Source organism: Mandrillus leucophaeus, unplaced genomic scaffold, assembly GCF_000951045.1.
Source record: "Mandrillus leucophaeus isolate KB7577 unplaced genomic scaffold, Mleu.le_1.0 Scaffold412, whole genome shotgun sequence".
Lineage (NCBI taxonomy): Eukaryota > Metazoa > Chordata > Mammalia > Primates > Cercopithecidae > Mandrillus > Mandrillus leucophaeus.
The window spans coordinates 2102249-2114543 of NW_012104388.1; the positions used below are offsets into that span (position 1 = coordinate 2102249).

Genomic DNA, 12295 nt, shown 5'->3' on the forward strand with positions numbered 1-12295 from the left:
TTCCACTTTATAAAGTTGATTTCTCACTGGTAACATTAGTATACACATATTTTTAAAGAAAAACATGAAAAATTAAATAATCACAATAATTTATATATCTAACTTACCAAATACATCTTAGTTTCTCCCTCCAAATTATGTAATTAACTAGACTTGTTCTATCTGACATGAAAAAAAAGTCTCCTAGATTTAAATGTTTGGAAATAATTCAATAATTCTGTCATGTAAGAAGCAAGGAAAAAACAAGATCTTCTCAGAGATGAAGAAAAGAAGACCATATTGTGCTATTCTAGATACAAGTTAACTTTATAAGCCCTATCAGTTCACTAACTTCACGACTCTCTTCTACATCACATCCATCAATTTGAGAACACTTTCTCTAAATGTAACACTTTTTTATGGCAATTAAAAATACATTTTGCTGGAACAGTAATTTAAAATAAGTCAGTGTGTTGCTTGAATAGTCTTGGCTTTGACCATGCTGGACTCAGACAATTTCCATTGGTAATGAGTCAAACAGATCACATCACAATTGTTGAGACATGGAACTCCGTACTTTGAACGATGCCACCTTCATGGAGTAGAGTCATATTATGATTTCCTCTTCATTCCCTACAATCTAGCACTTCTAAATTTGTGAGACTCACGAGTCCAGTGTAGTCAAATTCCATCATGTATTTTTTCAATTAATGAAAATATGTTTAAATATGGTTAAGCTTTCTATTTATCTGACCAGAGTCTCTTTTGCAGGGGTCTCGCAGTCAAAGGATTGTGACTTACCATTAAATCTTGATGTCTACCTGGTTGATGTTAAAACTAGATGTCAAAAACTCAAATTTCCCTTTCTGGTTTGCTAGGATGTACATGGGGGATTTCCTGGGACCTCAGCCCACTCCCACCTTAGGGTTTGCGTAGTCATTTCTCCCTGGGACTAGCTTCCCCTACCTAGAACATTATCACTGGAAGTTAAAAGCAGCATCTTCTTATAAAGGAGGAAGGAGCTCTGTTATGTGCTGGCACTAGAAAGGGATAAGTCACATGTGCAATGAAGAGAGTGCACGTGAATTAAAGAAACGCTGAAGGACTTGACACAGCGTATTAAAGCATTAGCTAAACCTGGATGGAAAGTAACTTGGAATCAGGCAAACTTGGTGTGAAACCTGGTGCTGCTTTGCCACCCACCAGCTGTGAAATTTAGGGCAAGATAATTAGGCTCTCTGGCCTCAGTGGTGACATCTCTGAAACGGAAATAAAAACACTTATATCTGCCCACAGTGCTCCCCTGTTAAATTCTTACTAGGATAAAACCAAATGTGATACATTATATTCTAAATAAATAAAATTAAATTAAGGTTATAATTTTCAGATATACAGAAAAAATAATTTGCCATTAAAAATATACTGAAATATATGTTTATATATGTATATATTATAAATACATATTTGTAGTAAAAACAAAATAGTAAACACGTGTGTATATTTAATATAAAATGAAAAATTAATATATTTTATATTATATTAATTTAAAATTGTGTGTATATTCAGATGTTGATTATTTTTCAGTATTCTCATACCTCTAGAAAAATATCTTCCATTCATAGATATTAATCTGAAAATAAATGGCATTTTCTAGAATTATAAAAATAATATGCATAAATTCTCTATACATATTGTTTTTTAAGCCGTACCAGAACTTCTCTGTGAACCAAAAAATTTAATAATTTTGTCAAATCATTTACAATAAGAATGTTAATAAGATTGTTAAATAAGAACAAGTTAACGAGAAAAGGAGGTTGCTAAAAACAATTTTAAAGACTTCATTTGGTACCACTGCTGCTATATTTGCGAATTCCCAACATCTTAACAACAGAGCACAATCTAAAGAATTTCTTTCTTTAAGTTGTCATTTCAGGAGATAATAGTATTGCCTGGAAGAGGTTAGGTTAATTTTTCAACTGTGAATTGAGAACAAATTATCCTGATACATAGTGTTTTGAAGAATTAAACATGGACTAAGGCTTTAAAAAGTTTTCGTATAATTAACGATGTTATTAGCAGTAGTAGAATAACAATTACGCAGGCCAAAATATATCCAAACAGCTATACATATGTTCTGATCATAGAGCCAAACATAGTTTATGTGTATATTCTTTTTTATTTTTCAAGTTGCAGGTTTACTCAAGGCTGTTTTTTTGTTTTGTTTTGTTTTGTTTTTTGAGACAGAGTCTTGCTCTGTCGCCCAGGCTGGAGTGCAGTGGCGCGATCTCGGCTCACTGCTGTCTCCACCTCCTGGGTTCAAGCGATTCTCCTGTCAAGGTTGTTTCGCTACACAATAATTTAATATCTTCCCTCTCATGACCTATAATACCTCCTTTAATAAATATGAATAGATTTGGTTCTGTGACAAGACAGAAATCTTGTGCTCAAAAGGAGATCACACTTGAAGAAATTCTAATTTGACGGTGTTTATTATCCTCTATGTTAAAAAATTATGAAGAGAACAAAGGTAGGATTGATTTCCAAGAGATACATTTTATTAAAAAATAAAATACATATATCATAAAATTCACAAAACTTACTAATTGTTACTCATTGTAACAATTAGTTACAATCAGAATTGTCAAATGGGGAACAGGCATTGAATAAAAAGGTAGGTTTTATACTTTAAAATTCTTGCTCTTTGTCTTCTAAAGGTAGAAAAAAACACTTTATTATTCTTGTTTGAGACTCTCTCTATATATATTTTGTTCAGGTCTCTCTCTTTCTCTCTCTCTCACACACACACATACACACACACACAAACACAAAATGCATTTGTGGAATATCACTGAATGTCTCTATGGAGGAATTTATTTTAATTTAATTTAATTTATTTTGTTTTTTTGAGACAGGGTCTCACTTTGACACCCAGGCTGGAGTGCAGTGACCTGATCTTGGCTCACTGCAGCCTCAACCTCCAGGGCTTAGGTGATTCTCCCACCTCAGCCTGCTGAGTAGCTGGGACTATAGTCATGTGCTACTATGCCTGGCTAATTTATTAGTCTTTTTTGTAGAGACGGGGTCTCACTATATTGCCCAGGCTGGTCTCGAACTCCTGGCCTCAAGCCATCGTGCTTCAGCCTCCCAAAGTGCTGGGATTACAAGCATGAGCCACTGCACCCAGCCCTGTGGAGGAATTTAAATAAAATATTCTGACTCTCCAAATCAGGGTAATTGTAGGTGAAGGTTACAGTATGGAAATGATGAAGCTCCCATTTGAGTCCTCTTGTTACCTTGCATTTATTGTGAGTTAGTGTTTGGTTCTAAAAGGGCCAGTGGCTTGGACTTTAGAGTGGGGATATTATCATTATCTCTAAAATGAACAACCCACATCACCATCATCAGTTAGTAACTTATGAGACAGATTCTCCCAGTGGCTAATCTATTACCTTGGAGATCTAAACATGGAAAGATCTAAATGTGGCTAATCTATTACCTGGGAGATCTAAACTCCAAGCCATTTGCCTCATTTGTAGAGTGAATAGGAACTTGATTTCAGAGCTTTGAAGGGGAGAAATATTTAAAATATTTCTTTATTAGTATGGCATTATTGATGATGCAATAAAAGGGATAGCCTATCATATAAAGGCATGCCTGCTGAGTGCCAGGCACATGTCCATTTAGTCCATTTAGTACCATTTATATTAATCTTCACAACCACCTTATGTGATAGACAAAATTCCTGTTTTACAGATGAGGAAACCATAGGTCACAAGAAGTTAAATACATAGTCCAAGGCCCACAGGTCATAAATCTAAATCTAAAACCCAAGTTTTTTTCCACTTTACCACATTGCTTCTAACCAGTAAGAGTAGATGCTTTTCTTAACACATTTGCCAGGCACTATGGTAAGTCCTTCACATATTTTATCCTATTTGCCACATCTATGCATGATAAAATTGAAGTACACAGTAGCTATATAACTTGCCCAAGATAATCAGCTCATAAGTGACTAATGGAGGCTTTAAAGGCAGGTCCACTTGTGCCAAATTACTATGCAATATTACTTTTCGTAGGGGCACTGAGTAATGCTAGATTGGAGCTCATAAAGCCAAACCTTGCATATGCCTCGTTGGATGTCCCTTTTCTCTTGGTGCTTCTATTCCCACAAAATCACTTTCCTTCTCTTTCATTCTATCTCCCATTCTGTAAAAATATCAGCAACTCATGTCCTTACTTGCTTATAGCCCATCTTTTTCATTTTAAAGACACTCAGTGCAGCACAAAATTTGATTTTAAAAAATATTTCTAAAGAAAAATGTTACATGAAAACTACTCTTTTGGCCAGGCATGGTGGCTCACACTTCTAATCCCAGCACTTTGGGAGGCCAAGGTGGGCATCTGGATCACCTGAGGTCAGGAGTTTGAGACCAGCCTGGCCAACATGGTGAAACTCTGTCTCTACTAAAAATACAAAAATTAGCTGGGTGTGGTGGTGGGTGCCTGTAATCCCAGCTACTCAGGAGCCTGAGGCAGGAGAATCGCTTGAACCCAGGAGGTGCTAGTGAGCTGCAATGCATTCCAGCCTGGGCGACAAGTGTGAAACTCCATCTCAAAAAAAAAAAAAAAAAGAAAGAAAGAAAATTACTCTTTTGATGAAAGCAATGATAGCCTTCTCAGTGAACCCAGACAGCACCATATATAACATTTCACTATTGCTGCTTTTCTGCAATATCTCATAGTAATTTCTCTCCATCATTTAACTTAAATGATGAAAACAATTGTATAACAATACAACATAAAAGAAGAGTTGTTTCTTTAAAGCATTCTGTGCAACTTACTTGTAAGCTACTGTTTTCTTCTATTCTGCCAAATTATATTGGATCAATCGGGCAATGTTCCTTCCATTTAGCCTCATGAATAATAGTGACTATTTTATCATGGTAACAGAGGCATTTATTAATGACAAAGTTTATTTTAAAATTTAAAGGGAAAATAAAGTGATTGGCATGAAGTTAAAATTATAATTCTGAAAATGCTGATTAAAATTAAAACTAGAGCGGATTAACTCTGAAGTTCCCTTACTCTGTAGATATTATTCACTAAATCATAATTCAATAACGGAAACTCTGATGTAACAGAAAACAACTCCCTAACATTTTGATTATATAAACACATTTCTGTTTTAAGACAATGTGATAGGTTTCCACTTTGCCACTGCATTAATGTGGATACGGCCATTTAATTTTAGCTGGCAGCAAAGCTCAAGTGTGGAAATTAGGGATTGGGTTGACTCCAGGCTGAGTAGACTTCTTTGGCTTGTGGCTAAAGACAATTCTTGGAGCCTCCTTAGCTACAAAGGAAGCTGTTTTGTCAAAAGGTTAACTTTTAAAGAATGCTTTTTCATTTTCTTAGTTTGGTGTTAATGGGACACTGACCATTAATATAAGAAAATGTGATGACTTGTAGGACTCACCTTCTTCACGTCTCTTCTCTCCATTCCCCACCTCCAACCTATCCTTTATGGAAGATCCCGAAAGAAATTTCTGAAATTTAAAAGCTCAGTCTGTCCATTCACTTTAAATCCTTCAGTGACAACTTCTCTCTCTTACACAGATAAATGCATGGCTTTCAGAATAACCTTTATCTTCTCAGCCTGATATTCTAGACTCCTCAGGGACTAGTCTTGCCTAACTTGTTCCCTTCCACCTGTCCACCCTCAAACCTCATGCCAGCAGTACCAGATGCTTTTAATGACTTTAAAATGTCAAGTATTTCATGCCTTTGTGTGAATGCTTTTCTAGAACTACCTTTACCGCATCTTCATTCTGCTAACTTCTACTGCCCTTTACAACTCAGGTTACCTCTCTCAGGAAGCTCTCCCGGACCCCCACTTGGATGAAGACATCCTTCCTCCACGTTCCTTAATTACTTTGTCTATTTCTTCTTTGCAGAACTGTGAGCACGGGTTTTCTTTCTGAAGACCCCCCTCCCTACAGTCTCAGCGACAGCAGGAATGATGCCTTATGAGAATTAATGTTTTCAATTCCTAACACAGTGCTTGGTATAAAAAGGGCACTCAAATATTTATCAATTTAATGAGATGAATGAGTGGCCTACAGATGACCATAACATGCCTATCATAACACGTAGACGAGGCAGTGGAATTTGCTCAGTGAAAATACGTTTTCCATACCTCCCCAACCCCATTCTCTCCCACCCGCTAAGCAGCATGTGAGACAGCGAGCTGGAGCAAGAACATAGTCCTTTGGTTATGAGGTACAGCTTCTTTCTGGGCATACAACTGCCTCCTGGTGGAGGAGAATGTCTCCAAGATCTTGTCCTTAGTAAGCATGATAGATTCAAGTGTGCCTCCACTTCACCACCTCTGCCTAATAGCTTTACTTTTAATCCTTTCATCTTCCCAAGGCTAGCATCTACATCAGTGGAGATAGAATCTTTTTAGTGCTAGAGAAGGATAGATGGACAGAAGCCCACCAACTTTGGCACACTGTCAGGGGGATCACAGACTCTAAACTAGCTCATTGACCCCAAGCTAAGATATTCTGCTTGAGGTCCTCTCCAGAAGGTGTGCTTTAGTCACTTCCTCTGCCTCCAAAACGTACAATCCCTCCTTTTCCAAACTCCTGGAATATGTGATCTCAATCATAGCCTTTAGTCTTCATTCCTATTATCTTTGTAAATCCTACCTAACCTTGAGGCTGGCACACAATGTGCACTCAAATAGTGTTGGTGCATGAAGGAGTCCTCTGCAGAAGGAGTCTTCTGCCCTCAGCATTCTAGAGAAACTGCCCTCATGGAGGAAATTCATGATCTTCTTCCAAGTCAGATTCAGTGCTAGGGCTGAACTCTGCCTTACCTAGTAAAGGGACTTCATGGGATAGTCTCCAAACCTTTAAACTTCACTATTCTCTTGATTCCCATAGCATTACACACCTGGGCCTGTCTCTCAGACGTCTTTCTTGGCATCTATTCTTCTTCTCACTTTCTCTCACCTCTTTCCTCTGCTCTTTTCTCTACAAATTTGGTTTGGGAGCCAGGCATGGTGATTCTCACCTATAATCCCAACACTTTGAGAGGCTGAGGCAGGAGCATAGCTTGAGGCCAGGAGTTTGAGACCACTATCACTATCACTATACAGTGAGACCCATCTCTACAAAAAAAGATAAAAAATTAACCAGGCATAGTGGTGCATTCCTGTAGTCCCAGCTACTCAGGAGACTGAGGTGGAAGTATGCTTGAGCCCAGGAGGTTGAGGCTGCGGTGAGCCATTATCATGCCACTATACTCCAGCTTGGGTAACAGAGTGAGACCCTCTCTGAAAATGAAAAACAAACAAACAACAACAACAAAAAAAAACTGCCCTTGGAAACTTTTCCACACACAAAAAAACCCAAGTCTGTATCTCCATTCGTAAACTACAAAACTTCCATCTCATTCTCTTTTGAGATAATTTGTGGCTACTTCATCTGTGTGTCAAAAACAAAACTCATTTTTCCACCCAACCAACTCACCCTCTCTACTTTCCTATTTGGGTTTGTGTCTAGTGTTTGGTTTTCATCCAGTGTTATTTCCAACCAGTGTTATTTAAAATCTTACTTGGATTTTCCACTTCTATATCCATGACCCACATCCCATGCCCAGGTTACTACAACAGCCTCTTAAACAAAACAAAACATTTTTAACAGTTACTGTAAACCAGGCACTATCTTAAGTTCTTTATATATTTTGTCTACTTTAATCTTTACACCCTATGAATTTGTATCATTCTGATGTCTGTTTTACAACATAAGAAAACTGAGGTTTAAACTCTTTAGAGATTAAATCATTTACTCAGACCATGCTGTTCAGAGGTGGTGTCGTGATTTAACTCCAGAATGTCTAGTGCCAGAACTCACTAAGCTGCACTGCATTTTCCAGGGTCCTCCAGTTCCTCTTTCATTTCTTCTCCCAGGTATTCTGTACATCACTGCTGCCAGAAAAAATTCTTCTTTAATAGGGCACCATTTTATTAGCCTTTTGCTACAGAAGGAGGGAGACTTAACAAACAGGTATTGCTACATGAGCTTTCACTGACCACCCAACACAGTGCCTTCTTCTGAGATTTGTCAGACTGCTCCCACTCCTTCTCCTGAGGACTGAGCTCCATCATCAACTCTCAGCTCAACTGGCTGCCTTGATTTCAGTATCACTAGCACCTTCAGGCAATGGATGCTCCCTTTGCTAGACCCAATTCTAGAGCCCTTACTATAATAGGTCAGCCTCACATCACTCCATCCAGAAAAGAGAATTCAGACACAGGTCCAAAATGGTTTCTGTTGCATTTCAAATCCAGAGTCTTTCAAAACATTTTCACAACCTTCTGTACCTAGTGAATCCTATTGCCCACAAATCTTAACATCAACCAACCCATGCAGTGCACTTTCTTTAATTCTACCTGGTGACGTTAACTTCTGTTGCTGATGCATTTCCACATGCTGTCCTTCACCTAGAAATGTCTGCAGTACGACCCTTGTCTTTTCAAAATTTAAGCCTTATCTCAAATTCTATTTCATTTGTAATTCCTGCCTTAACTACTCCAATCCTTTCCCTTCTCAGAACTCATTGAACATTTGGTCTGCTCCACATTACTTATCTTTCACTACGATTATACTGTGATGTATTGTTTCATGTCTACAGAGCTGGGAGAGCATGTCAAAGTGATGCTTTCCAGAACCAAGAGAGAGTCTTCCCCGCCCCCCAAGAAAAAATTCCAGAGTCACTCTTAGAAGACAGAACCAGCTTCCAACTCTCTAAGTGACATTACTCATCTTGAAGGGAAATCCTAGGCATTCAATCCCCACCTGCCACCTCTTTATAATATGCTATTATATGTGACATGTGTGTTAGCCTTGTCTCACCAATGAAACCATAAATTTTTAGAGGGCAGGGACCATGTCTTTTACTTGTATCCCCTGTGGCATCTATTACAGTTCTATCACGTGAGTAGCAAATACTCAGTAAACACTCCTTTATTATAATAACTCATTGATAATTTTCAACTTAAGATCTCTATGCTCAAATATTGATTCTTCTGATATGTATATATAAGACCAAATAATTTTAAAACCAAAAAAAGCATTTCCCTCATTTTGTTCCCACAAAATAAGCAAAAATATTCCCATATCTTTCAAAGCATAGTACTAAAACCTTTTGTGCAAGTGGCACATTTTGAATACTAGAATTTGAGAGACACACTTGAGAGGATTACAATCTCAAGCAATACCAAGCAGGTTAACAGTAGCTGTGATGCAAGCATTTCTACATTGTAAGTCTCAGAGCGAATTTAAAGGCAAGTGTCCATAGTTACTGCAGTATTTGCTTGGTCACTCACTCTTCAACACTGTGTTGCTGTAAAGCAGTACTGTTTACTTCCATGACCTCACTTTCTTACATTGTCATAAATTAAAATTCCAACCTGTTCTGATAAACACTTGGCACTGAATGTATGCTAAGGCTAAGCCTCTTATTTCCTGCCCCAAGGTGAACACCATTCTCTACCACAATGCTCAGAGCTCAAAGCACACAGCTCAATGTTCTATTTAACAGACATTACTGTGGCAGTATGTAACCACAACTGTAGCAAAAATAAAGTTAATACATTGAGCAAATTTGGGTGCATACTGTGAGGATTCAGATACATCAGGGCTCACAATTGAGGTGCAGCTGTAATACAGGTTCAAGGTCATTTTATTAAAAGGGGATACATAAATACCAAAAAGTATAACTTGAATAATTTATTAGCTTCTAAGAATTTATGTAAACTAAGTATTTTTCTGTCCTACAGTGACCAAAAAGGAAGAAGTAAAAATAATCATGGTGAAACACTACAGGATAGGTTTAGATGAAAAATATGAAGTAACAAAAAAGTGGTCTTTGAATGATCTGAAGATGATTGATGGAAAAGAAGCAGATACTGTAAGTGTTACATTTTATAAGGAGATGTGGAATCAATATGCTGGAGATCTTTATGTTCAATATCCTGCTTCACATATTCGTGGCATGTACTAAGTGTTACGATGACATTATATTGTTCATAAGTGGAATGGTTTAATCTACTGGGATGATATACCAGTTTTTTGGTTCTGTTTTTATGAGTTTCAAGTGGAATTTTGTCTATTAAATTTAAAAGCACCTTTCCCAAGGGCCTCTTAACAGGTTAAACACAATCTACCAGTCAATCCTGAAAATTTAAATGCCATTTTTCCAGATATATGATGCTTCTACCATCACTTTCTCCCCACCACAATTTCCTCTATAAATTTAGGGGATTTCTTCCCTCATCCTCACATTTTACCGTCAGCAAGCCCACTTCATCCTCTAGAAGGATGGAAATCCTGTAATCTTAGAGTTGAAAGGCAAGAAAGACTAGATGCTCCAATCTCTCCACTTGAGCCCTGGCAAGTGATTTTCACAGTGTGTTCTTGAACTCTGATGTTCATGAGGAACCCTTCCCCTTTGAACCTTCTACATCCACAGTGCTTACGTACTGACTCCTGAGGCTTCAAATGTCCAATTACCTTTAACTGCTACCCAGATTTCCCATTGAGTAAAGTCCTATTGACTCTCCGCCCTCCACTCATTATGGCATGGGTGGAAATGTATTATAACCGTAATCCTACAAACTGCAATTGTCGGGTTACTCTGTATTCCCTCTAGATGGAAAGCTCCTTAAAAATTAGGACCATGGTTTTCATCCTTTATCGTAGCCTGATAGATGATAGGCACTCACTAAGTCTTTGTGGTATTATTGTTGAATGAATTAGAACTTTAAGCTCATTTATTTTTAAACTTAAAAAATGCCATATTCTTCACTTGGCCTGTTATTCCAACCTTTAAAATCTTCTAATATCGTTATTTTTTAGTATTACTATAGTATGATTCAGATTTAATGAACACAACATTTAGGACTTCATCCAAGTCAATAATAAAATTGATGAGGCAGGCAGGGCCAAGTATGTACCTCTAAATCATTGATGGTTACCGTTACTGCTGCTAGTAGTACTGTTACTTGCTACTACCAATATTCAGTAAACTTTTATGAGGTGCCAGGAGCCAAGCTAAGCTCCTTTCATGTATATTTTTACATAATCATCATAAAACCTCATGATTTAGATTCCATTATTCCATTTTACAGATGAAGAAAATGAGACTTAAAGAGATTGACTTGCCCAAGGTGACACAGCTATTAAGTGGTAGAGCTAGACTTTACCCAGAAATCTATTAATTTGCCTTCTTCAGATTGGTTGCTGAAAGTCTATACAAATTTATATATTCATTTATTCCTTCATTAATTTATTGAGAATTTATTGTATACCAGGCATTGCTAGGCTCTGAGGATACAGTAGAGAATTAGCCAAAAGCACTTATTTCTGCCCTAATTATTCATCTAACCTGAATATCTAAAATTTGTCGTTTACTAAAATCAACATATACTATCTACTGTTACCTTGACTTACCACCTTACAAACCTTTTTTTAAAAATTGGTGTGTTTGACATGACTTCTTGGCAAAAGAATGCTGGATTTCATTGCTGTGTTTCCTAAATATTCATGTAACACTTTTCTGACAATATGTTCTACCTAAATGTTGGATGCTTAGGAAATGGTTAAATATATCATTACATATTTATATGATAGAATGTTATACAACCGTTATAAAATAGGCTTCCAAAAGAATATCTCAGAACACAATTGTTCAGCCACTTAACAAGTTTTCTAAAAATCAGCTAAATATAAAATTTTTCTAAAATATTATCTCAATTTTGCATATTTAGTTTGTCATGTTATTGAAATATGAATCTTAATATTTTTACAAAAAATATATGTCAGTATATGTATATGTGTATATATATATATGCAAAACAAACCAGTACTTTAATAAGTTATCTCAGTGATAAGATTACACATTTTTTAACTATGATTTTATTTTTTATATTTTTCTGTACTTGTCAAATTTCTATAATACTGCATTTAATTTGATCAGAAGTGCATGTCAAGTTCACTAAGCTGTAGTTTCAGGAACTATCCCCACAAATTAACTATCCCCACCAATCTTTGACCCATTTTCCTTGTCTTTTTTCTCCAGCTCTCAAATATTACCAATGTTATCATTGGTTTTTACAAGTTTGTTCAATGCCCAAGATTGTATTCACCAGGACTGTCAATTTAGACTCATTTCAGATCAACTAACTGTGGTCTATTTTTTCCTCACTTTTCATGGCCTTTAATTCCATCCCAACATTGTTGATTCTTCC

At 36.8% G+C, this 12295-nt stretch overlaps 1 protein-coding gene across 1 annotated transcript in view; it reads left to right on the forward strand.

Annotated features, from left to right (window-relative positions):
• LOC105548489 (exocyst complex component 1-like) overlaps nt 1-12295 on the forward strand; it is a 17779-nt gene that overhangs the window by 1052 nt on the left and 4432 nt on the right. Inside the window, exon 2 of the mRNA XM_011992514.1 lies at nt 9827-9957. Within this exon, the coding sequence (XP_011847904.1) occupies nt 9827-9957 (131 nt within the window). The remainder of the gene's footprint in view (nt 1-9826; nt 9958-12295) is intronic.